Source organism: Mercenaria mercenaria, chromosome 18 (genome assembly GCF_021730395.1).
Source record: "Mercenaria mercenaria strain notata chromosome 18, MADL_Memer_1, whole genome shotgun sequence".
Classification (NCBI taxonomy): Eukaryota; Metazoa; Mollusca; class Bivalvia; order Venerida; family Veneridae; genus Mercenaria; species Mercenaria mercenaria.
Genome location: NC_069378.1, coordinates 32,951,489 through 32,978,290, shown reverse-complemented (window position 1 = coordinate 32,978,290; position 26,802 = coordinate 32,951,489). Strand labels below are relative to the sequence as shown.

At 35.8% G+C, this 26,802-nt stretch overlaps 1 protein-coding gene across 4 annotated transcripts in view; it reads right to left on the bottom strand.

The window, feature by feature from the left end:
• The window catches only part of LOC123537834 (AP-3 complex subunit beta-2-like), a 45,206-nt gene extending 28,541 nt beyond the window's left edge, over positions 1–16,665 (bottom strand). For 2 of the 4 annotated variants that reach the window (XM_045321685.2, XM_053529534.1), the window contains exons 1-8: positions 16,484–16,665; positions 14,167–14,242; positions 13,122–13,196; positions 11,167–11,262; positions 7,534–7,694; positions 3,552–3,618; positions 2,181–2,363; positions 1,650–1,838 (exon numbers count right to left, since the gene is read on the bottom strand). In XM_045321685.2, coding sequence (XP_045177620.2) covers positions 1,650–1,838; positions 2,181–2,363; positions 3,552–3,618; positions 7,534–7,694; positions 11,167–11,262; positions 13,122–13,196; positions 14,167–14,242; positions 16,484–16,614 — 978 coding nt within the window. In that variant the 5' untranslated portion in view covers positions 16,615–16,665. Of the gene's footprint in view, positions 1–1,649; positions 1,839–2,180; positions 2,364–3,551; positions 3,619–7,533; positions 7,695–10,690; positions 10,716–10,906; positions 10,950–11,166; positions 11,263–13,121; positions 13,197–14,166; positions 14,243–16,483 lie in introns of those variants that run through there. The other 2 variants (XM_053529535.1, XM_053529536.1) reach the window with 2 other exon arrangements.
• Positions 16,666–26,802: the final 10,137 nt, after the last annotated feature.

The following is a 26,802-nucleotide window of genomic DNA, read 5'->3' as shown; positions in this document are numbered from 1 at the left end:
TATTTTCTAAGTCCAAAAGGGGCCATAAATCTTGCAAAAAGCAGGATGGAGTTATGTTTCTTGCTGTACAGGGTCAACTTATGATGGTGAACAAGTGTTGAAAGTTTTAAAGCAATAGCTTTGATAGTTTAGGATAAAAGCTGACCTAAACATAAAACTTAACCAAGAAAACTGATTTTCTAAGTCCAAAAGGGGCAATAAATCTTGCAAAAAGCAAGATGGAGTTATGTTTCTTGATGTACAGGGTCAGCTTATGATGGTGAACAAGTATTCCAAGTTTCAAAGCAATAGCTTTGATAGTTTAGGAGAAAAGTTGACCTAAACATAAAACTTAACCAAGAAATCTGATATTTTCTAAGTACAAAAGGGGCCATAAATCTTGCAAAAAGCAAGATTGAGTTATGTTTCTTGCTATACAGGGTCAGCTTATGATGGTGAACAAGTATTCCAAGTTTCAAAGCAATAGCTTTGATAGTTTAGGAGAAAAGCTGACCTAAACATAAAACTTAACCAGGCAACGCCGACGCAGACGCCGACGCCGATGTAAAACTTGGGACCCTCGGAGCGGGGCCATATTTGACCCTAGGGGGATAATTTGAACAATCTTGCTAGAGAACCACTAGATGATGCTACATACCAAATATCAAAGCCCTAGACCATGTGGTTTTGTACAAGAAGATTTTCAAAGTTTTCACTATATAAGTTTATATAAACAATGTGACCCCCAGGACGGGGCCATATTTGACCCTAGGGGGATAATTCGAACAATCTTGGTAGAGGCCCACTAGATGATGCTACATACCAAATATCAAAGCCCTAGGCCATGTGGTTTTGCACAAGAAGATTTTCAAAGTTTTCCCTATATAAGTCTATATAAACCATGTAACCCCCGGGGCGGGGCCATATTTGATCCTAGGGGGATAATTTGAACAATTTTGGTAGAGGACCACTAGATGATGCTACACACCAGATATCAAAGCCCTAGGCCCTGTGGTTTTGGACAAGAAGATTTTTAAAGTTTTTCCTTTCGGTTGCCATGGCAACCACAGTTCTGCATGGAATTCAATTCTTTGAAAAATTTTGAAAGGGGGCCACCCAAGGATCATTCCTGCGAAGTTTGGTGTAATTCTGCTCAGTGGTTTTCAAGAAGAAGATTTTTTTAGAAATTGTTGACGCACGACGGACGACGGACATCAAGCTGTCACAATAGCTCACCTTGTCACTTCGTGACAGGTGAGCTAAAAAACCCTACAATATTAGCATATAAACATGAAGTGACAAGGTGAGCTAAAAAAACCCTACAATATTATTTTTTGTTTTTTGTCTTGTTTTGGGTTTAACGCCATTTTTCAACAGTATTTCAGTCATGTAACGGCGGGCAGTTAACCTAACCAGTGTTCCTGGGTTCTGTACCAGTACAAACCTGTTCTCCGCAAGTAACTGCCAACTTCCCCACATGAATTATCAGAGGTGGAGGACTAATGATTTCAGACACAATGTCGTTTTATCAAATAGTCACGGAGAACATACGCCCCGCCCGAGGATCGAACTCGCGACCCCACGATCCGTAGACCAACGCTCTTACCTACTGAGCTAAGCGGGCGGGCTCCTACAATATTAGCATATAAACAGACATAATGTGTACTCACTGCAGCATTCCTGCTATTCAGCAATGGTTTACACTGTCTCAGTATAAGCCTATGGTCAGAGTCCATGACGTATTGTTTAGGCTTAGTTTTAGCCTTGGCCTCTTCCTTATCATCGTCATCATCATCATCATCATCATTGCTGTCTTTCTCAGACTCGTAAAATGGTTTATCCACTTCATCACCCACATTCTGCAGTAAGTTAGTTTTTTTTTTTTGTTTTTTTTTTAAATTCTTACAGTTCTATATGGCTTTAAATATTATTTAAAAAATAACGCAGCTATTCAAATTTGAGAATATGCAAAGTCATGTTAGAAAAGCACTCCTTTCAATGATATATATGAACATATTCTGCTAGAGCAGCCATAAAGGGAGGTTAATAGAAAATAATAGGGCTCAGTAATACTTTCTACTAATTTAGTCATAAAGCTGTAATGTAGAACAGGGTGGTTCAAATATCATAGCATCATTAAACTGGATGTCATTCTCTATGAAATTTAGAGCAAACAAAGAAAGCAAAATAATACAACTTACATCAGCATTAGGATTGATGAACTGTGACCGAACGTAACGTGTCAGCATGTTGATGATGACAACTTGTCCCCATTCTTCCACGTCAACTAACAGGTTACACAATTTACGGTAATTCTTGTGAATCAGGTCACTACGTTCTGGACAAACTTCCTCAAATGCCTGAATAGCGCTCCCGGCAACCAGCTAGAAATAGATCATTATATAATGAAACAAGACTTACTCAAACACCAATGACTTGAGCACACTCAACACAATTCGTCATCTGCCATTTTCGTAATATATTCTTTGTTTGCATTGCTTTCAACCCTGGATTGCTTGAGTACATTACTCATCCTCTTACAACCTCTAGAGATGTACTGTATATATCAAGTTTGAGATAATTTAGATATGTACAATATATGAGCCGTGCCATGGGAAAACCAACATAGTGGGTGTGCGACCAGCATGGATCCAGACCAGCCTGCGCATCCGCGCAGTCTGGTCAGGCTCCATGCTGTTCGCTTTTAAAGCCTATTGGAATTGGAGAAACTGTCAGCGAACAGCATGGATCCTGACCAGACTGCGCGGATGCGCAGGCTGGTCTGGATCCATGCTGGTCGCACACCCACTATGTTGATTTTCCCATGGCACGGCTCATATATCCTCAGTTAGCATTACCTCTTAAGAGGAAACAACACATTTTTTCCCAATTAAATACACCATTTGGCAAATTACCTATACAACAGCAAAAGTCCAAAAAGGGCCAAAATTCAGTCAAAATAGTTGACAGAGTTATGTACTCCTGCCAACAGATGGAGATCATGAGGATAAACAATTGTTCAAAGTTTCAAAGCCACATGTCAAATAGTTTTGTGAAAACATGGAAATGTACGAAAACTGAACCAATTTCCAAGTCCAAAAAATGGCCATAATTAAGCCAAAATATTTGACAATGTTATATACTCTTGCCTACAGGTAGAGACTGTTATAATAAACAAGTGTTCCAAGTTTGAAGTAAATATTTTTGATGGTATACAAGATACATTGTATTACCATTTCATAAAAACTTTAACCAACGCCGACGTGAGTAGTTTAGCTCTCCATATTCTTTGAATAGTCGAGCTAAAAATTGGGCAGTATAAGACACAAATGATACAGATAAGTCTAATCAGAATTGTTTGAGCAATACTGAGAAGTCCATGCAAGGATGCTTCTGACCAACTCTGTTAAATATTAATTCTGTGATTCATGAAAAGAAGTTGTTTAACGTAACAAGCTAACAATGGATGACAGACAAAGCACCATCATAACAGTTCATCTTTTTAAGGGCATTTTGCAAGGGTTTTCTATTCTAATGTATAGCCAGGTCTAAATTTAACTAAATTTAGTTACCGTTGTTTTGTCAGCAAGTAGTTTCTCAATAACTTCAACTAGTTGATCTTTTTGCTCTGGATCAATGCTGAAATTTAATATTAAACTTGATGTCAGTCATAAACTTTATGTTTTACATGATATTTAAACTAGGAATTTAAAGGGGCACTCCTCCAGATGCATACTATTCAAATCTTCAAGCCTAGAGAATATCTAAATTCATATATCAGTAGTATTTAAGTTGACAGCTCACAAGTATGATACAAGAGGACCATGATGGTCCTGAATCGCTCACCTATCTCCACATGACCCAGTGTTCAACTGAGTATGACATCGTTATTTCTATTATTTGACATAGTGACCTAGTTTTTGAGCACATGTGACCTAGATATCATCAAGATAAAAAATTCTGACCAATTTTCATGAAGATCCATTGAAAAATATGGCCTCTAGAGAGGTCACAAGGTTTTTCTATTATTTGACCTAATGACCTAGTTTTTGAAGGCACGTGACCCGATTTTAAACTTGACCTAGATATCATCAAGGTGAACATTCTCACCAATTTTAATGAAGATCTCGTGAAAAATATGGCCTCTAGAGAGGTCACAAGGTTTTTCTATTTTTCGACCTACTGACCTAGTTTTTGACCGCACATGACCCAGTTACTAACCTGACCTAGATATCATCAAGCTGAACATTCTCACCAATTTTCATGAAGATCCATTGAGAAATATGGCCTCTAGAGAGGTCGCAAGGTTTTTTCTATTTTTAGACCTACTGACCTATTTTTGATCCCACGTGACCCAGTTTCGAATCTGACTTAGATATCATCAAGATGAACATTCTGACCAATATTCATGAAGATCTCGTGAAAAATATGGCCTCTAGAGAGGTCACAAGGTTTTTCTATTTTTAGATCTACTGACCTAGTTTTTAACCCCACATGACCCAGTTTCGAACTTGACCTAGATATCTTCAAGGTAAACATTCTGACCAATTTTCATGAAGATCCATTGAAAAATATCGCCTCTAGAGAGGTCACAAGGTTTTCCTATTTTTAGACCTACTGACCTAGTTTTTGACTGCACATGACCCAGTTTCGAACCTGACCTAGATATCATCAAGGTGAACATTCTGACCAATTTTCGTGAAGATCCATTGAGAAATATGGCCACTAGAGAGGTCACAAGGTTTTTCTATTTTTAGATCTACTGACCTAGTTTTTAACCCAACGTGACCCAGTTTCGAACTTGACCTAGATATCATCAAGATGAACATTCTGACCAATTTTCATGAAGATGCATTGAGAAATATGGCCTCTAGAGAGGTCACAAGGTTTTTCTATTTTTAGACCTTATGACCTAGTTTTTGACCCTATGTGACCCAGTTTCGAACTTGACCTAGATATCATCAAGATAAACATTCTGACCAATATTCATGAAGATCTCATAAAAAATATGGCCTCTAGAGAGGTCACAAGGTTTTTCTATTTTTAGACCTACTGACCTAGTTTTTGACCCCACGTGACCCAGTTTCGAACTTGATCTAGATATCATCAAGGTGAACATTCTGACCAATTTTCATGAAGATCTTGTGAAATATATGGCCTCTTGAGAGGTCACAAGGTTTTTCTATTTTTAGACCTACTGACCTAGTTTTTGATGGCACGTGACCCAGTTTCGAACTTGACCTAGATATCATCAAGATGAACATTCTGACCAACTTTCATAAAGATCCCATGAAAAATGTGACCTCTAGAGTGGTCACAAGCAAAAGTTTACGGACGCACGGACGGACGACGGACACCGCGCGATCACAAAAGCTCACCTTGTCACTTTGTGACAGGTGAGCTAATAAAACACAACTAAATTCCACTTTATGTAAGGCAGTGCACTTAAACCAGGCCTGGGATTCAGTCAAAAAAACAAAAGCCTGAAAATCTACCTTCTACAGCCTGAAATCTTTTATCAACAGAGTATAGGGAAATTCTGGAACTCAAAAGCCTGAAATTAGGACCAGTCCAGAAAAATCACAGGCCTGAATAACACTCTCCGACTTCCATATGATTATGTTTTCTAGTTTCTCTGTAAATACCGCAAAATCACATACAGTGAAAACATACTACATACACTGTTATTACACAGAAGATAGGAATTTTTCATAAATGTTTTTGCAGATTACAGAAGAACTTTAATACACAATTACTGCTTACAAATCAATCATTACAGAAGTACATTTATATACAATTACTGATAATAAATCAACCATTATATAATTACTTTTACACACAATTACAGTCACTCTGCTTTTAGCTGAATTATTAACTAACAAAATAACTGGAACTTAAAAATATTTCTTATCTTATGCCTCTTTCACAAATAAATACTTTAATAGGGATGGCAACGAGTACCGATTTTGGTACTCGAGTACTACTACTAGCCAATTTTTATCGAGTACACGGTTACTCGTTAAAAGTGGTTTCCGTAACCGGAATAGGTGAGAATCGGCCGTATTTAGCATTTGTTCACTATTAAAGGGAGATAATTCAAAATCATAAGTTGTTTCACCATGGCTCCCGTTATCAGTGATATAATGTTTCAAAACCATTTTTTTTTGTCATTGGATACAGTTGTAAATAATTACTTTGTGCTAAAGGAAAAACTCGAGACTGTAAAACCAACACAGATGATAAACAGTTTATTGATATATTAAAATTAACTTTTTATGTCCAGTGATAATGTAAGATAATCAAAATTTCAAAACACAAAAAACTTTGTCTTTAAGCTTCTTGTTAGCTACATAGCATTTCAATACACGTATTCATGGTTTACTTTTTAAATTATAAAGGATATATTCTTTATGATGTACATGTACCGCTACATGTATTTTCAACGTTTGCACACAGGTGTGGTGTGATTTTGGAATTGTTATATAAGCGGTACTTCAATATTAAAGCAGCATAATTACAATTTACAGCGATCATGATTTTACAAATACGTGTTACCTGTCAGGGGTCATAAAATTATACTGACCATTGTGCATCAATTCACACCTTCCGTGTTTGTATAATCTGGGTATTTAATTGAAAAGATGACAGGTAGACACTTTGCTATCGTTAAAACGGTCGTGTTAAAATTGACGCGTTTCTAGTCTTTTTTTCTTTCTTTTTTTAATCTATTTTTTTCGAGTACTTGGTAATTACATTTCGCAATCGATACTCGTAACACCGAGCGAGTACTCAGTTAACCGTTGCCATCCCTACAAATAAATAAATTCAGAGCTAATACTTAGAATTTATTTAAACCAATATTTATTTTCCAAATATGCAGTTACTTTTTACAAACATGTGAAGAATGTCTTAGAAGCAGTAAAATTCCACCTTGTACAGAAACCTGTTTCCCTTTTTTACAGTTTGCACAATTTAAGACTGTTAAAAGTAAAATTCATGTTTTTGTTTTTTGTTTTTGTTGGGTTTAATGTTACACAAAAGCAATTATAGGTCATATGGCGACCTTCATACTTTTGATAGCTGAGGAAGATCCCAGGTTCTTCTCCACACATTGTTTCAGGCACAAGCGGGCATGTGGATAGAATCACAAACCTACCATACCAGCTAGATGGCTATCACATGAAAACATTCTACACCCAAAGTAGGGTTTGGGTTTCCATTCTAACAGCAGTGAGCTCTTGTAAGTGATCTGAAGTCTGCAATCTTAACCACTCGCGCCACAGAGGCCTCCACAAGAACTCCCATCTTTTTTTACAGCCTTTCAGTAAAGAAATTACCATGTGTCATAGCTTTTCCCTGATACTGTGTAATCATTTTTATTCACGTAGGACGAATTTTCGCGTATTTCGCACTAGGACCGATGCGCAAATTTAAGACTGCGCTATTATTATTTTTTAATTATATTTTTTCATTACTTAAATTGAAATTGCGCGAATTTTCATGTCAGCGAATTTAAATGATTTCACAGTATGTACAGAAATAGTAAAGTCTTACCTGTAGACTTTTGGAATAGCATGTGCAGCAGTTTTCCTTACGTACGGAGACATATCCATAACTGCCTCTTTAATAGATAACATCATAATCGGAGCAATCATCTGCACACGAATACTTGACAAAACACGCAGAGCACTGGCTCTTATCAACTGGTTTGGATCCTAGGAAAATTAAAAACAAAATCACAAACTTCATAGTTTTATTCTGCACAAGTAGCAATTTATAATTCCATCTTTTTTTCTATCACTAACTGAAAACTTTCCTTAGCAAAATCTAGTATTTACATTAATCTATTTACAGAAGGACTATCAAAAAGCAAAGTTTTTGACTTCCTTCATAAACAGTTTAAAAATGTTGAAGACTCTCAGACTGGGCTTTTTTACATTTGCTACTTTCAAGTATTTCAGTTGTTTTTTTTAACTATTTTCTGTTCTGTGAATGGCCCTTCCTCACCCTCCACGCCCCCCCACCACCCACAACTAAGATATTCATTCAGGTAAAACTGCACAGACTATAAGCAGAAAGATTTTCTGCTATCAATCACAAAGCAGCAATATTGTCAAGTTATAAGTTATCAAGGCTGTAGAAAGGAATAGAGATAATATTAACACCAGTAGCATATAAAACTTAATTTTAGTGGTAGTTTTATTTTTGAACCACTGGTGATCAAGGCCCACTGCTCAAGTGCTAGTTTGGTTTCTGCCAATTTAGTCCTGTTTTTTTTTTTTAACGTAGTAGTCAGACATTTTGATTGGTTGGCTGTGTCGGGTTTAATGCCGTTTTTTCAACAGTATTTCAGTTATGTAATGGCGGACAGTTAACCTAGCCAGTGTTCCTGGATTCTGTACCAGTACAAACCTGTTCTCCGCAAGTAACTGCCAACTTCCCCACATGAATCAGAGGTGGAGAACGAATGATTTCAGACACAATGTCTATTATCAAACCGTCACGGAGAACATACGCCTCTCCCAGGGCTCGAACTTACAACCCCAGGATCCGTAGATCTTCACTCTACCTATTGAGCTAAGCAGACATTTTGGTATTTACAGTTTTAACATACTGACTACTTAAAAAGGACTTTAGAAACCACACCGAGCTACTTTCATTGAAGGGAAGAATATAAGTAAAATTGGTATATTTTGTTGTGAAGTACAAAATGAAGCCTGTAAAAGCTATTCACAAAATGCATGTATGATGAAGTACAAAATGTCTGCACATAGTTACATAATTATCATGCATTTTTAAATAAGTAATTTGTCATTTATATTCAGCACACAGATACTGCATTTTTTACCTGAATGCATTTTTTTTTAAATTTGTGTGTGTGTTCGTTCGTTCGGGTTTAACGCCTTTTTCAACAATTTTCATCATATAAACGGTGGTGTCTACTTGTAGCAGTGAGCACAATGCCCAACTTTATAGTGCTGCCTCACTGGAATATCATACCATAGACACATGGCATAATACCCCACCCAGTCACATTATACTGACACCGGGCTGATCAGTCCTAGCACTAGCCTCTTAATGCTGAGCGCCAAGTGAGGAAGCTACTAGTACCATTTTTTACGTCCTTGGTATGACGCGGCCAGGGATCGAACCTGCGACCTCCCGCACTTGAAGCGGGCACTCTGCCACTAGGCTACCGAGGCATTTTTTTTCTAATTGGTTGAAATTCAAAACTATGCAAAAGTAAAACTGCCAATAAATCTACTTTGAATAAGCGCCAAATTTGGTGCCGCCAAAAATTAAGTGCTATACAGTTTGTTGTTTAAACAAGAGGGTCACTGACCCTAAAGCGCTCACCTGTGTACAAGGCTTCAAGTGTGTTTGTATAACGTAATGGTACAAGTACAGAGTTAGGTTTCTTCTTTGTTAGCCTATATTATATACATGTCACACACATTTTTGAACCTAGGGCAATAATTTGAACACTTACTGTATACAGTACAACTATGATATCACATGCCAAATATCAAGGCTCTAGCTATCATTAATTCAGAAAAGAAGATTTTCAAAGTTTCTAATGTATAAGCCTATAGTAAGTACATGTCACACACAGGGGCGTGGCCATTTTTGACCTTAGGGCAATGATTTGGGCAAGTATGGTAGAGAGTCAAACCCTTATATCACATGCCAAATATAAAAGTTCTAGAGAAAAAGATTTTTAAATTTTCCACTATATACATATAGGGAAAAGTGACCACGCCCTCTGGCGGCCATGTTTTTTGACGAATCGGAATAATTTGAACAATCTTGAAAGAGGGTGACATAAGGACCATATGACTTGTGTGAAATTATTTCAAAATCGGACTGGTTTAGGAGATGTTGTTTGAAGATTTTTCTATTTTTAGCTCTTGCGCCCCCTATGTGCAGCCAAGGGGAACTGTTTGAACAACTTTGGTAGAGGACCATCCAAGGAACATCCATACCAAGTTTCATAAAACTTGATTCAGTGGTTTTGGAGGAGAAGTCGTTTAAATACAATTGTTGACGACGGACGGACGACTTGACGGACGAACGCATTGACGCACGACGGACACAGCATGATCACACTAGCTCACCATGAGCATTTTGTGCTCAGGTGAGCTAAAAATGAACTTGATATGGTAAATGCTTATATGTATTGTATAATTTTACTTGAAGAGCCCTCTGTAAAGAACTGATGAAGTGAAAGGCTAGATCTGGTTACTCTCAGAGCTCTCTGTAAAGTACTAATGGAGAGAATGGCTAGACCCTGTTACCTTAAGAGCTTGCTTGAAAGTATTGGTGGGGAGAAGTGCTATATCTTGTTACTGTAAGAGCTCTCTGGAAAGAACTGATGGATTGAAGGGCTAGTTCTTCTTATCATTAAATGAACTCTCTGTAAAATACTGATAGAGAGAAGGGCTAGATAGTTTCCTGGAAAGCACTGATGCATGAAAGTGCTAGATCTTGTTACCCTAAGTAGATCTTTTTACCTTAAAATCTCTCTGGAAAGTACTGATAGAGAGAAGAGCTAGAACTTGTTACATTGAGCTCTCTGGAACATACTGATGGAAGGGTTTCATCCAGTTACATTGAGTTCTCTGGAAAGAACTAATGGACAAAAGGGCTTGATCTTGTTACCTTATGAGCTGTCTGGAAAGTACTGAAGGAGTGAAGGGCTAACTCTTGTTACCTTAAGAGCTCTCTGGAAAATACTGATGGAGTGAAGGGCTAAATCTTGTTACCTTAAGAGCTGTCTCGAAAGTACTGAAGGAGTGAAGGGCTACATGTGTAACTCTTGTTACCTCAAGAGCTCTCTGGAAAATACTGATGGAGTGAAGGGCTAAATCTTGTTACCTCAAGAGCTCTGTGGAAAGTACTGATGGAGTGAAGGGCTAAATCTTGTTACCTTAAGAGCTCTCTGGAAAGTACTGATGGAGTGAAGGGCTAAATCTTGTTACCTTAAGAGCTCTCTGGAAAGTACTGATGGAGTGAAGGGCTAAATCTTGTTACCTTAAGAGCTCTCTGGAAAGTACTGATGGAGTGAAGGGCTAAATCTTGTTACCTTAAGAGCTCTCTGGAAAGTACTGATGGAGTGAAGAGCTAAATGTTGTTACCTTAAGAGCTCTCTGGAAAGTACAGATGGAGTGAAAGGCTAAATGTTTTTACCTTAAGAGCTCTCTGGAAAGTACTGATGGAGAGAAGAGCTAGATCTTGTTGTTCCTCAGCATACCTCGTCAGATACACATAAACAAGCTTCTTCACCTGAAAACAAAATAAAATGTCGTATGTAAGGAGGAAATTCCACAATTTACAGATCACAACAGGTTAAACAGTAAACATGTTTTAGTGCTCTTATATTTTTCCTGAGAGAAAGAAATCTCTATTAAAGCCCGAGAAAAAAGATTTTTAGATTCTAATCCTTATACTGAAGTTAAATGGGGTTGACAGGCACTTCTCTTTTGGAATATGAGTGAAAGGAGGTAAAAACGTACTTATTAAAATCACTGTTACTGATAATATCAGTGCATGCTGTTGTGTCTTTAAATTGTCTACAACCTAAGAAGAGCTGTCTGTTTACAGCAATCTCGACCATTTCAAGAACTGATGTAAGTATGGGGTCAAAATATTACCAGATTTTCAGACAAAAGAAGGAAAATAGATAAGACAAATATCAATGCAATATGTGAACTGATTTCAAAGAATGTAAAAAAAAATGTTGAAATATTGCATGATGAGTAGAATAGGTCTATTGATTTTTCAAACGGTCTATTATTATACCAGATTTATATCTAACTAAAAAGCTGAATGTAGAAAAGTTATGTACTCTTGCCAACACATAGAGACCATGGTGGTAAGCAAGTGTTGAAAGTTTCAAAGCTAAATATCAAACAGTTTAGGTAAAATATAGAAAGGTAAGCAAAACTTAATTTCTTTGTCAAAAAAGGGCCATAACTGAGCCAAAATCCTTGTACTAGTTACATGTATGTAGTCTTGCCTACATCTGGAGAATATGACAGTAAACAAGCAGTCAATGTTTCAAAGCCATATGTCAAAATATGGACTGGTACGAAAAACTTGACAGATTTTAAAGTCCAAAAAGGTCCAAAATTGAGTCAAGTATCTTTGGCCTAGTTACATACCCTTGACTACAGATGGAGATTGTGACAATGAACAAGTGTTCAAAGTTTCAAAGCCACATTTCAAATAGTTTTCACAAAAGATGGACTTGTACGAAAACTGAACTAATGTCCAAGTCCAAAAAGTGCCATAATTCAGCCAAAATACTTGGTACTATTGCCCAGAGATAGAGTTATAATAAACAAGAAATAAAAGTTTCAAAGCCATTTGTCAAACAGTTTACATAAAATATGAACTGGTACGAAAAATTCAACCAAGATTTGTAAGTTAAAAGGGTCCATGATTCAGATAAAATCTTTGATGGAGTTATGTACTCTTGCCTAAATCTGGACAGGGTGATTGTACACAAGTGTTGAAAGTTTCAAAGCTAAATGTCAAAAGGTTTTGTCAAAATGTGGACTGGTACGAAAAACTTAACCAAGGTGTGATGCCAACACCAACGCCAACACCGTGATGAGCAGGATAGCTCTCCTTATTCTTCGAATAGTCAAGCTAAAAATCTTCTCAGTCATGTCATGGCATAAGTGTCTTTTTCACTTATAACATGACAGTTAATCATTTTACTGATAGTTGTGCATTCTTGGTTGATTGAATCATGTACAAAATACATGAAAAATAAATGTTTGTCTCAAATTGAAATTAGCAATCATTTATGCTTGTATTTAATGACTTTTTGTCCCTTCTAAGTTAAATAGGAGCAAGTTAACAGTTACCAATTCTCACATGCAAATTTACTTCTACAGGAAATGCTTACCTATTTTCTCCACTATTCAACTATTTAACTGTTGCAGCTTATATAATATTTTTGCTTTTAAGACATTTCCATTAAAATACAATAAATATAAAAATACCATTTATAAACATACTAACCAATGTTACCAGTGTATCAGTATGAAAATATTGAACTAAACTTTGCTCCAAGTGGTTTGCATTATCTCCCTTGTTTAGTGAAAATTTTATGCAGTACTGACTGGACAGCTTACCTCAAGATTTTTGCACACCACATTCTTAACTACAGCTGGAAACAAATCTGAGGCATCTTTACCTTTGGCAACCATCTAAAATCACACAATATATAGCTATACAATATGAAACAAGAGAGAATTCAAAACTTGCAAATAAGAAGAAAGTTTGAAAAATCTGAGTTTGCATGTGTATCAAAATTTTGTCTAATTATGAATCTGAATCCTGATTTATATTCATCTGAGTAAAAATTAGTTCAAATTTTGCTTGGTTTGTTTTCCATTCAAACAAGAAAGAAAGTTAGGTGTTGTATATTCTGCAATAAACAACGATTTAAACATGGACTGGTGAGAGAAAATTATGACATCCACTATCAAGTCACATTGCCACATGATGTATGGATTAAATGAATTCATAATATTCCAATGAGCATGTTAGAATAAAAATAAACAAGATCTTTGCATGGTTTATCTTCTGATATACAACAGTTCATTATTCAGATGCTTGGATATTTAACAAGACTAGTCAGGCTTTCCCCCCAATGATTCAGTTCCTACTCATCTAAACTATGTTGCAAATCAGACAATTAACCATGCGAAGGCCCAGATTATCTGATATCTAAATTAAGGGTTTCTTCCTATTTTTCCGACAAGATTTTTTAATTACAGTGTAACCTCTCTAGAGGAAGCACTGAGGAGACAAAAACTTGTTTGTTGTGAAGCAGTTATTGACAAGAAGATATAACTTTACAAAAAAATATTATCTATTGGGAAAGAGCTTGTCAACTCTATGCCTTTATTGAGCAGAATTTCTTTTCAGAGGTGTCACTTATACATTTTAACTGAGCAGAAATAAATTCCATTTCCGAATGGTATTACAACACGCATGAAACATGCATGAAACATATGGTAGCAACAATTGCATTTTGATGCAATATCTTTGGTCAAATGTACATTTACCATGTTTAGGGCTTTAAAGTCCAAAGTTCTCCCTATTCACCTAGCAAAGAATTTAAGGCTACTTTTAAAATTTTATATGTAAGAAGCACTGAAAGTTTCAACGAACCCCTACAATTCTCTTCATTGCATCAAGTTTCTGTGAATCTTTGTTGCTGTCCAGCATCATCTTCAGATCTTCATGGCTGAAAATATATATATATATATAGCCAAAGTCTTCTTACTTGTAACAAAATCCATGTCATGACTCAAGTAATCAATTTGTTTATAAATAGTTTAACAAATTAATTTATAATACAATTTATAGGTCATGCTTTGATGGTGAAGGAAGATACCAGGTGCCTCTCCGTATATTATTTCTTCACGAACAGGCACTTGGGTAGAACCACCAACCTTTGGTAAGCCAGCTATTTGATTTATAATATTTTGTTTGCCAACAATAGCAGTATTAACCTGTGTACAAATACAGGTCACAGTTCAAACCTAAACTCATGCATGTGTGTAAATCATGGGACAACATGGGCAATACAGACAACTAAATTTTAAAACTAATTGTCACCACTGCTTAGCCTGGCCTCAAGTGCAGTCTTGAGTCTAAATTCTGAGCACCTAAGTATCCATAATATCTTAAAATACTTGGTATTTTGCATCATTATTATGGCTCTTCTACTATTACTGAAAAAGAAGATTTGCTATGACATAGCTGCTATGTACATTTAATCAAGAAACAGTTATAATTGGAAAGATTTGCCTTTATTCCTAAAATGCTAGGCTGAAGTCACTCTTAGATAGGCATGGATATCTCAGATGACCTATCATGGGACAATCACATCAATAGGTCAACCAAAAAAGCTAACCAAACCCTAGGGTTCTTATGAAGAAACATTAAGGTCAAATCCCAACCCATTAAGACCATTGCTTACCAGACTCTAGTCCGACCCCAGCTCGAATATGCCTCCGTGGTATGGTCCCCCACACCCAAACCCAAATTGACCAAATTGAAATCATCCAAAGGAGAGCCGCCCGTTGGATCAAGACTGGCTACGGCCGTACTTCTAGTGTAACAGATAATTACTTTACGGAACGATTTCTCCGGTTGGGGGGGTCGTATGCAAATTTAAGACACACCTACGTGTAGGTCGTCTAATCGGCTGTCTTCTGATACAAGTCATATGAATATTAATGAGCACTACGCGACCCGCGTTTGCATTTGAAAGGAGTACATATTGCCCGCGGCGAGTAATAAAGCAATTAACAACAAACCATCAATAAACAATGGCCAGATTAACTAATTACTGGGGCATCTGGAATGACTGTAAATCAGATTTATGAAAGTTTTATACTGTTAGAAAGATAATTTTATCACCTTTTAAATGGTAGTTTTTATGTTTTTTGTAGCATGACAAAAAAAAGATTTTATGGGGAAAAAAGTACACTAACCCCTAGAAATCACCAGAATTCCAGCTGATAAGCCATTGATTTCTTTATCAGCTGTGGTTGCTACAGATATGGTACACTCCCTAAACCTTCGTCGACTGGATTTAAGGCGTATAGATTCTAGGTTATCACTCTTCTATAAGATTCATCATGATCTGGTTGCTATCCAAATCGTAGATTACCTTACCCCAATGACCTGTTGTGTCCGCTATGGCCATTCCCTAAATAGGTTAATTAGTTTACTGCAACCACTGACTATTACAAGTTTTCTTATTTTCCGAGAACAGTGTACCATTGGAACCAACTCCACACCCCCCACCCCGTGTCACCTACCTCCCTACCCTAGAGCAGTTCAGTGCTGCAGTTTGCAGCCTTGAACACGCCTCATCCTAGTTATCCTGCAAACTCAAGTTTTAACCGTTTTATATCATCAAAGTTATTTTTTTAGTTTCTTCCACTCCAAATTTTTATCACTTTATTCTTTCTCTTTATGATTTTGATGCGCAAAACGTCTACGTTCCCGCAAGGGGTTTGATGTCTATGGAAGATAGATAGGTCTACTGAAAATAATGAAAAAAAAATTATAATGCGGAATTATCTCCCATTACCTGATGGGTTTTCCTAGTCTCATTAATTTGACAGGGAAGACGGTGAGATAATTGTATGATGGTCCACCGACCTAAAGGCTTAGGTTTGACACTGACAATTAATTATTAAAACATATCAGGCTATAAAATGGGTAAAGTAGACCCTGGGAGAGAAAATACCTAGGTCCCACGTCGCTGAAAGGTTAACCCAATATTAAGGCTATTGGAAGTGGGCTATAAACCTACTATCACTATATGGGTCAAACCTGAATGCAAAATAAAGCAGTCTAGGGTTTTCTCGTCGAATGGGCAGTACTTAATTTCTTATTTTGAAATAAAGAACAGCCAGATTTAGTGGTGTTTTGCCTAAAGTGTACTCCACCCACTCATAGGAAAACTTACCGTTTAAATTCGTTGTTAAAGAAACTGCTACTGGCTGGATCAACACCTACATCAGGTTCACCACTTCCAGTAGAAGATGGCGGCCTGTCATTATAGCCCCCTGAAGCTTGAAATCCGCCGTTGCCTGCCATTTTTATAAACGCCGACACCGCCAGCTGTCAAAATTTTCAACTTCCTGTTCCTTTCGGATTACTTCAGCCATTATCGGTCTAAATAGACGAAAGAGTCCCTTTTCCCGAAAAGAAGCAGATGCAACAGAGAATTTCGAAAGTTTTCGCTTATCTTTTATTCTATTCAGACAAATGCAGGCAATGTTATACTGTTTCACCTTAAATGAAATAAGATAAGCTATTCCTTGAATTACTCCTATAATAATTATATATCATTTCTTTCAAGGAAATTCTTATCTTCAAATACTGAAGTTGAAGATAAGATTTATTTTGAGTCTGCATTATATATTCAGTACTTTAAAATACGAGGTAACCAGGGATCTAGGGCAAAGTGTACAGTTGTTAAATGTCCATATGTGACAATCTGTGTTTCATAAAATACAGTTCATTGAAACATGTTTCCTTCTTCTTATTATTTTTTATATAAAATCTCATGACACTATACATGTATATGTCTATATTGTATGACCAAAGTCTGTACAGTTTACATCAACAAAATATTCTGTCTGTCTGTCTGCCTGTCTGTCTGTCTGATGTGTGTCTGTCTGTCGTTATAAGTATGAGTATTTACTAGATTGGGTAATTTAAGTAGAACGTATATAGGACTATAAGATGTTGTTTTTAGTTGCAAGAGAAAGCGGGTGTTAAATAGACTCGGCATTTTCCTATAGTCTTTGTTAGCAAACTTACCAGAAATTCGCAGACTTACAAAAGCAAAAAAATATCAAAAGCAAAACAATAACAATTTTATAAGTGCAGCAGATTAAGACAACAAGAAAAACAAGAAACTAGCACAGCTTTAGAATATGCAAATCCACACATTCAACAATGATAATCACTTACTATTGATATGCTGTGCCTGTGCCGTACATCCCTGCCAGGAACAGGAGCTTTGCAAATAAAGCCATTCCATGGCTGAACAAGATTTTCAAACTGATTGAAGTTTGTGCAGGATCTATTATCATCTGGGAGAGAGTTTCACGACATAAAGGCGGCACATCTCAATGTTTACCATAAAATGTAGTGTTTAGTCTGTTTACGCTTGGTACCTGCAAAATATTTGGGTATCTAAAGTTTATTGAAGAATTCCTTTTTACAACTAAGTCTGAAAGTACCACCGGGACAAGACCATATAAGATTATTGGAGGTTTCAATTCCCACTGGATAAATACAGCTGTTTTTCAAATAATCATTTAATCTCTTAAACTTTTGTACGGTAGTACGGTTTTTATGTTAGGACTTAATGGTATTTTTGTAAGAAGGTTATGAACCATAATTGGACTTCTAACCACAAGCCAGATTAGTTAATATTTCCAGTAAAGAGTGCATATATACATACTTCTTTCTAATAGATTTTAAATGAAATATCTACTTAATGTTTCTATGTGGCATGTAAGATGGCGATGTATGAATAAGTCTTTCTCATTTTTTCTTTTTAATTTTGCCCATTCAAATACTGAAACTTGACAATCGGTCTGTACAGCTGCAGTTAAATATGCCCTCAAACCTGTAAACACATACACAACTCGTGAAAATCTATCAGGCTTTTTGGTGAAGCGTGTAGTCATCTAGAGACACTTTGGTAGACTTTTTCAAATTCCAGGAATGTTCCTTGACCTAGATTTCTCACAATAAATATATACTTTTCACACAAAGCACTTGCAACTTGTGTGCAATGTAAAGCTCGTCCTAGTTTTACATAAAAGATAGAACTCAATGTATTGGCTCTTTTAAAAATTTCAACTCCCTATGACAGTGAACCAACAAGTGTCACAAATATTTTTCCTAAAAAATGTTTATTTTTTACCAGTATTACGGCCGCGAGAGAAAATATTTAAGCCACACAACAGTATCAGATCTCTAAACGCACCAAACACCAGTGCTATTTACAGCAAAATATGACGTTGTGAGTCTTTTTCAGGCATGAAAAACCTTTTATTTTACTGTCGCTGTTTGTTTGAAAAACGGACATGCACAGTGTTCAAATCAAGGTTTTATCCCTTTCAGTCATGACTGGATACCACACACAATGTCCGGTCCGATGAATATAAATTCTTGTTGTTACTGCCTAACACTAAAGCTAAAACGTGATATTTTCCTTCTACATGAAATACCGCAAAACCCCTTAGGCTAGCAAATCCACATTTTTCACCATTCAAAATCTATCTGGCGATCACATATGTACAAATTACCTGCCTTTTTGATTTTTTTCTTTCTGAAAACATGCTTATCATCTATATATCAAAATACTATAGGATTTAATAGCAACGCATATAATACATGAAAGAACATTTATCTTTCCGGATAAACATGTTCTCATCGATTATTCTTTTCTTTTTTTTTTCTCCGCATAAAAAATCGAAAATTTTGACAGGAAACGTTCTACTAAAAAAATGAGTGCCTACACTTATAGTTTCGTTATGAAATAAGAACATTTTCGCCGTTTTTTCGAGTTTTACTGCTGTCTTTTTCTTGGTAATGGCGAAACGCCGAAATACAGGTAAGATTACAAATAAGATAAACAAGAGATGTTTTAAAAATGAAAAATAGAGCTGTATCGGTATTATGTGTTCTGTCTGTAGAACTGTGTCAGGTCATGAACATTTTATAATTAACGAAAGAAGTCCGAGAACACGCATAATTCATTACTTACAATACAATACGGAATTTGTTTTCTATCCGTTCGTATTTATTTCACAAGCTGTATATGTACAAGTACGTAACAAACGTCTTATTCAATGGTACGGGGTCCTGAAAGCTCTGATTTATCCGAAAATTTATGGTATTTTTGAGGCGTTGGGTCAACATGTCGAAATTTTACGACATCTCAGGATTCGTATGCAATCCACAGACAAAGAATTTATCATTTTTATCTAAAATTTCTTAGAGGCCAGATAAATAACTTCGCTTTTTTTCTATTCGCATAAATTAAAAAGAAATGTCAACTTTTACGTAATTTTATTTCACCAAAATGAGCATCAACTCAACCAACCTTTGACTGCATATAATACACATAAAGTGGGAAATTCAAATTGTAACATGACTTGACATGTCAGAAGAAATTAAAGCTCTGTATATTCTGCGATAAACAACGGCTGACGTCCGGAACGGTAAGAGTTATGACGTCATATTGATGGAAGACGTTCATTACTACTCTGAGAAATGAAGTTCTGAACCCTGATAAATTAAACGAAAAAGCACACACGTACGTCTTTGTTTTTTGTTGTTTTTTTTTATAGAAATAGTGGACATAATTGATAAAAAATTGGACTTTTTATTTACTTTGCGCATGAGACAAGAGAGAAATCGCGTTTAGACTGAATATCAAATCAGATATCTTTGTTGCTTGTTATTACAACAAAGAAAACCTGATGACAGTACAGTATATGCTATTAAGAAAATTTAATGGTGTTTAAAACTCTTTTCTATGAATAAAGTTTCAAGCCGTGATTTTACGAGGATGATAATGCATTTAACCATTTTTAGCATATTTCTTCTTTATATGAAAAAAAAACAAAAAAAAAACAACAAAACAACACCACCCCCCCCCCACCACCCCCCCCCACCCCAAAAACCCAGTCAATTGTAGGGGAGCTGTAGTCTAACAGTTAACGTGCTGGCCGCTCAACGGTACTCGTGGTTACAAGCTGCACCTTCTCCTTACAATAGTACTGAATTTTCAAGAAAACGGGCTCGAGACTGGTTCAAATTAGCTTCAAACTTTCACTACAGCTTAAATATACAAAAATAAACTAAACTTTGAATATTATATATCACGCATACTTAACAAATTGTAATGGACACTTTGTTCGTCCAATCAAAGCATTTTTTTATAATAAATTGTTTGATTAAAATCAATTTTATTGTGGCAAAACAAATTGTTCTATGTAGTTTTACTTATTGTTATAAGCGCTTTTTTAAACACGTAAAATGCGCATGCGCATTAAAATAAAAACATCTGGTAAACTTCGTGGCAGCCAATAGCATCGTAAAAAGGTAACGCGGTTACCTATGGAATGATATTTAGGTAAATATTACACAATGCCTGCTGACTGTTACAATTTACTCACTGACACTCCCATTGTGCTTACTGGTATAGTAATCATGCATGCTGGCACCTTTAACACGCTTGTTGACAATGATACCACGTTTGTTGACAATGATACCTTGCTTGCTGACAATGATACCATGCGTGCTGGAAGTTGCAACTTCTTTGCTGCTTAGACCCTGATGTCTATATCATAATTTCATTTGGCAAAATGACAGTGCCGTGTACCGTATTGGAATATTTCAACATGCCGGGACTGTATATAAGCAACATTGAACAGTTACAATGCTCACAGAAGAAAATACACGATGTGACCACACAATATGAAAGATGCAATCAGCCACTAAGCAAGTTGAAAGTAAGCATAATGCAAAGTGCAACATTGCACGTCACATTTTGATACCAGGGGGCGCAAGTTTGTAGTTTTCACGAAAGGTAACGGGAATATCCGGCCTATAACGGATTTTAATTAGCTCTTGGCTAAACAGTGTCAAAACAGTCATCACTGACTCACGTTCATATTCTACATGTTCAAAATGACAGTTTAACACATTATTAGCAATCTGCAAAATTCTGTCCTTAACAGCCAGTTTAATTTGTGAAATCTCAGGAATTTCAAACTGTAAGTCTTCCATTTATATAACACGTCACTTGTAAATAAACGCAACATTAAAAATAAACAAGCAAATTCGATGAATTGGTATCTTGGTATCCCCCGCCGAAAGGGCTTGAGGTGAGGAATGGCAAAAAAATATTTCTGGCAAAAAGTTAAGGATGTTACTAAGAAGCAAATAATTTCGTTAAAATCATTTTAACAGAAAATGAATGCCTTTTTTTTTTGGGGGGGGGGGGGGGGGTCGGTGGGGGTGACCGGGTGAGGGTGCAAAATTTCACCTGTTGATTATAAATATTGATGGAAAATTAAAAATTAAAAAAAAATAAAAATGGGTGGGGGATGGGGACGTATGATTGGAATGGTGGGCAAGACAGAGTGGAGAGTGATGTGGGGGAATGGTACAACTCTGCATGCTAATAAATATTCATGGAAGGTTTGAAAAAAAAAAATGATTTTTTTTTTGTGGTGGGGAGGGGGGTTGAGAGGGGGAGGGTGTGTGACCAAGGCAAGGTGGTGACCAGGTGTGGGTACAAAACTTCACATGTTTATACTAAATATTCATGGAAAAGAATGAAAGAAGTTTAATGAAATTCTACCAAAGGGTTGGTTTGTTATGTACAAATCTGTAGATTTTTAAACAATTAAAGGGCAATAACTCTAAGGAAAATTGACCAGTTGAAAAAAAAAATGAACGGCGTCATCAAAGTATGTTGGTTCATATTTATTTCAAGTTTCATGAAATTCTACCAGCTTGTTACTGAGAAATGGCTGCAGATGTAGATTTTTCATTAAATCAAGGGCAATAACTCTAAGGAAAATTGACCAATCCGATAAAATATTTGACGGGCATCATCGCAGTATGCTGATGTATGTTTATGTCAAGTTTTATGAAATTCTACCTGATGGTTACTGAGAAATGGCTGCGGACGGACATTTTTGGGCATTTTTCATTAAATCAAGGGCAATAACTCTAAGGGAAATTGACAAATCTAAAAAAAATCTTGACGGGCATCATCGCAGTATGTTGGTTCATGTTTATTTCAAGTTTCATGAAATTCTACCTGCTAGTTACTGAGAAATGGCTGCGGACGGACGGACTGACGGACGGACAATGCCATTTCAATACCCCCTCCCGATTTCATCGGCGGGGGATAATAAAGTTAAGACAAATGGCGATTTGCAAAAAGGGGAAGTAACTATTGTTAGATCTCTATACATATTCGGATATCCTCGATAATCTTTCCGGCAAATAATTATTCAAAGTACGGAAAAACACGACCACTTGAACACTGCGCCCCCTGTTACCAAAATGTGACATATACTTTTGAAATTACATTATGCTTACTCCTATTTTGCCTAGTGCCTGATTACATTTTCCTTACTGGTTGATCACTTCGTGAATTTTGTTCTTGGATGCATTACAGATTAACCAGTATAACCATAACATGTTGAAAAATTCCAATACGGTACACGGCACTGTCATTTTGCCAAATGAAATTATGATATAGACATCAGGGTCTAAGCAGCAAAAAAGTTGTAACTTTAAGCACGCATGGTATCATTGTCAGCAGGCATGGTATCATTGTCAACAAGCGTGGTATCATTGTCAACAAGCGTGTTAAAGGTGCCAGCATGCAGGATTACTATACTAGTAAGCACAATGGGAGTGTCAGTGATTAAATTTTAACAGTCAGCAGGCATTGTGTAATATTTACCTAAATATCATTCCATAGTTACATTCCCTTGCATTCATTATAATCGCTGCAATCACAAGATACCACGTAACAATGAGGAAATCATATAACACTGCAAATAGCGGAGACGCCAAAGAAACACATCCCGGCAGCCTGTTTCATTTGTCAAACGACCAATTGATCTTTTTGACAAAGATCACTTCAGTTTGTTATTAGAAAAATTATGTGCACGAAGTGGGAATTCAATAAATATGTGGACGAATATTACCATCTAGATCATGTGCGGATCCAGCCAATTTTCTCAAAGGGGTCCGATCGACCCCTTACTACGAAAACATGTATCTTTATATACTAAATAATTTGATTTTTTTTTGTGTGGATGTAAGACGTTTACAAGTATAGTGTTGTTAAAAAGTTTTTGTTGAATAGGCTGAAATAGAAAAGAAGCGGACCAGATAGGGGGTTCCGGGGGCATATTTTGAAATTCAGCGCGTCATTTCCTGCATTGTGGTGCATTTTAGGAGCATCTAAGAACACCTTTTCAACTGCAATTTTATATACAATATACCCCTTATAATTTTCACATTTTATAAGCTCAGCTTTTAAATTTGGAGAAAAAACGATAAAATTATGTTTTCTTGAAGGTAAAATCCTTTGCTTCTTTGAGAGAAATTAACAGGGGGTCGTATGTAGCAGCATCCACATACATTTTGAATGCGATCCTTATGTTGCTTTTTCGAAAACCATTCTCTTTCCTTCTTCTCTTCTTTCCTTTTTTATGATTTCCCAGTGGGGTCCGGACCCCCTTTGTAGATGAAAATAATGAATTAAAAAATATTCTAACACGACCCGATTTGTTTTCCGATTAAACGAAGAAGGCTGTAAACTGTGTGTTATTTTACAACAATTCACTGTTCTGACGTCAAACGGCATAGCGGTACGCTGGAAAAGATTAATAAAAAAAAAAAAAAAAAAAAAAAAAAAAAAACCCCACCCCCCCCCCCCCCCCCCCCAAAAAAAAAAAACAAAAAAAAAACAGGCAAATAATTTACGGACGTCGTCGTCAAGGATATACTACTTAAAATCCTTGGTAACGTGTTAGAATTTATTTTATTTAGTGATTTGCTCTTGAATAAAATCATTGTTTATCGTTCAGATGCGTATTATTATATCACTCGGGCTAATTCCTTCGCATCTGAACTCCAAACAATGATTTAATTCAACGACAAATCACTGGATGAGATATATTATTAAATTTTCTTAAACCAAATCTGGTTAAAACGTGGTGGTAGTGATTTATGTACCGTAAATGGAAGTAATCGCTGCGGGGAGTTTGAAAGATACATTTCTTGCTACCAGCATATCCAAGTATCCTACTTTCTGTGAACTTATAATGAATCAATGTTACATGAGGAAGAACTGACCTCATGACCAATTTGACAGAAAATCTATAATTACCAGGGGAGACAACAGCTATATGGTATTGGTAACGGGTGTCGATATTTATTGCCTCCAGATATTGTCATCTGGATGTTTATTTCAATTTCAAGAGGTCACTTAAGTTACAAACTATGTAAAAGAAGGGACTTTCCATAAGAAATAAAACAAGTCAGTTTTACCAAAAACAACATTTAATACAAACATGTATGTAGTTTTTTGAATCATAGTATTATAAACATGTTGTTTTGTACTTTTTTCACATTTTTTGACAAATAAATTTTAGAATTGACATTGTAAAATTATGTTGATTTATCCGGACCTTCGAAAAGTTGTATAGCTCGTGTGTCGCACCTATAATGGATTATGGCGCCTCCACCTGGGGCGCAAGACAATTTCAATGCCTCGACAATATATAACATCGAGCACTCCGATACTTCTTGGGAGTGCACAGGTTCACACCCATTCTGGCATTATACAGGGATACAGGTTGGCTACCAAGCCTGTATAGACGTTGGATAAATGTTTTAAGGTTCTGGAACAGGCTCCTCTTAATGGATGAAAACAGGTTGACAAAACGCGTTTTTATCCATGATTATGAATTTTGTCGTAACAATTGGTCAAGTGATGTTAAACAAATTGCCGATTATCTTGGATTAACAGACGCTTTTAATACAAAATCAACAATACCGCAATCGGTGGCACGTGATCGAATCACTAACTTTTATTCAGAGAAGTGGTCTCGTGAAATTCAAACTTTCTCGAAATTACGAACTTACCGGCTTTTTAAATCAAATAATGAATGTGACACCTACTTAAATCTTAATCTTAAGAAGTATGAACGATCGTGCCAGTTTCGGAGCGGCATACTACCCATTAGGATCGAAACCGGTCGCTATGTTGGAGAAACCATTGAACAGAGACTCTGTAAATTTTGCACCTCAGATTCCGTGGAAGATGAGAAACATTTTCTATTAAATTGTAATAGGTACACTACCTTAAGAACAAATATATTTGGGGACATACTGCTATCCCAAGACTTTGTTAATTTAATAGATGATGACAAATTACAACATTTGATATGCGAATTACCTAGAAAATGTGCTAAATTTGTTGTAAGTGCTTATCTTTGCAGACGTTCTGTCATGTATTCTCACTGATTTGCTTCTGCCATCTTAAAACATACAATGCTGAATTATTTGCTCACCAAACAATATAAATACGTACTACTAAGACTGTTATACAACACTTGGTGCATTTTGTTAAACCTTGGATACATATTGTCTTAAGTCATTATACTATAATTACACGAGTTATTTATGTTTTATGTGCATTAACTTTTCAAGATAGTCATCATAATTTATAAAGAAACGTGAATCCATCTTAGAATACAAATCTACCATAATACAATTCCTTTCTTTCAATCAGTTGTTCTAAATATGTGTTAATATTTTCAGTTTCGTTATTAACAAGGTTTCTAAACATGAAAGGTATATACATATTTCTGGAATCACTTCACGTAAATAGTTATAGAATCTTTAAAGTTGAGTACTCTTTTATAACAATTTTCGATCTGTTTTCGTTTTTAAAAGAGGTAAACAAAGATTAAAGATTCTTCTTATATTTTTTTTTTGTTCAAATGTGATGACAATGATTGATGATGTTTAATGATTTAATTAATACGAGATATTGAACTCATTACTACTTACAATTATCATATAACATTTTGTATTTGCTCTAAGGAATTTCACTTTTAACTTAACGTGCTGGTAATGGTTAATACAAATACAGAATATTTGAATTTTGTAAAGTATATGTGTTAAGGTTAAATTTTTGCAAGAAGCCAATAAATCTCAGCGAAAGTACGAATTCTCTCCAGTTCGCTTAAAATGTGAACGATAGCTTTAAAGGAAGCAAACTATCCACAAAAACGTGTTTCATCGTTTACATGCACTGGTTTTATTTATTTATTTATTTATTTATTTATTTATTTGTTTATTTATTTATTTATTTATTTATTTATTTATTTATTAGTTAATAACAGACGTTCTTATACACTGTTGTCTGCATATGTCAGTGATATATATTCCTCAGTTGATAGTAAATTTGTAAATTAAATATGAACCACAGGGTAATACATGTACACAAAATTTACTTTTAGATAATTATATGATTTTAGGTGACTTATAGACCCATTGGGCCGGGTGTAGACTTACACAGTCTGTTGAGATTAAACATTTCCCATTTTATTTATTTTTTTTTAATTATATATATCAACTTTTCTGTGGCTCCCTTTTACTGTGGCTTATCTCAACAGGTATGAAATTTGTCCTGCTCAGGATTGCATTTGTCCA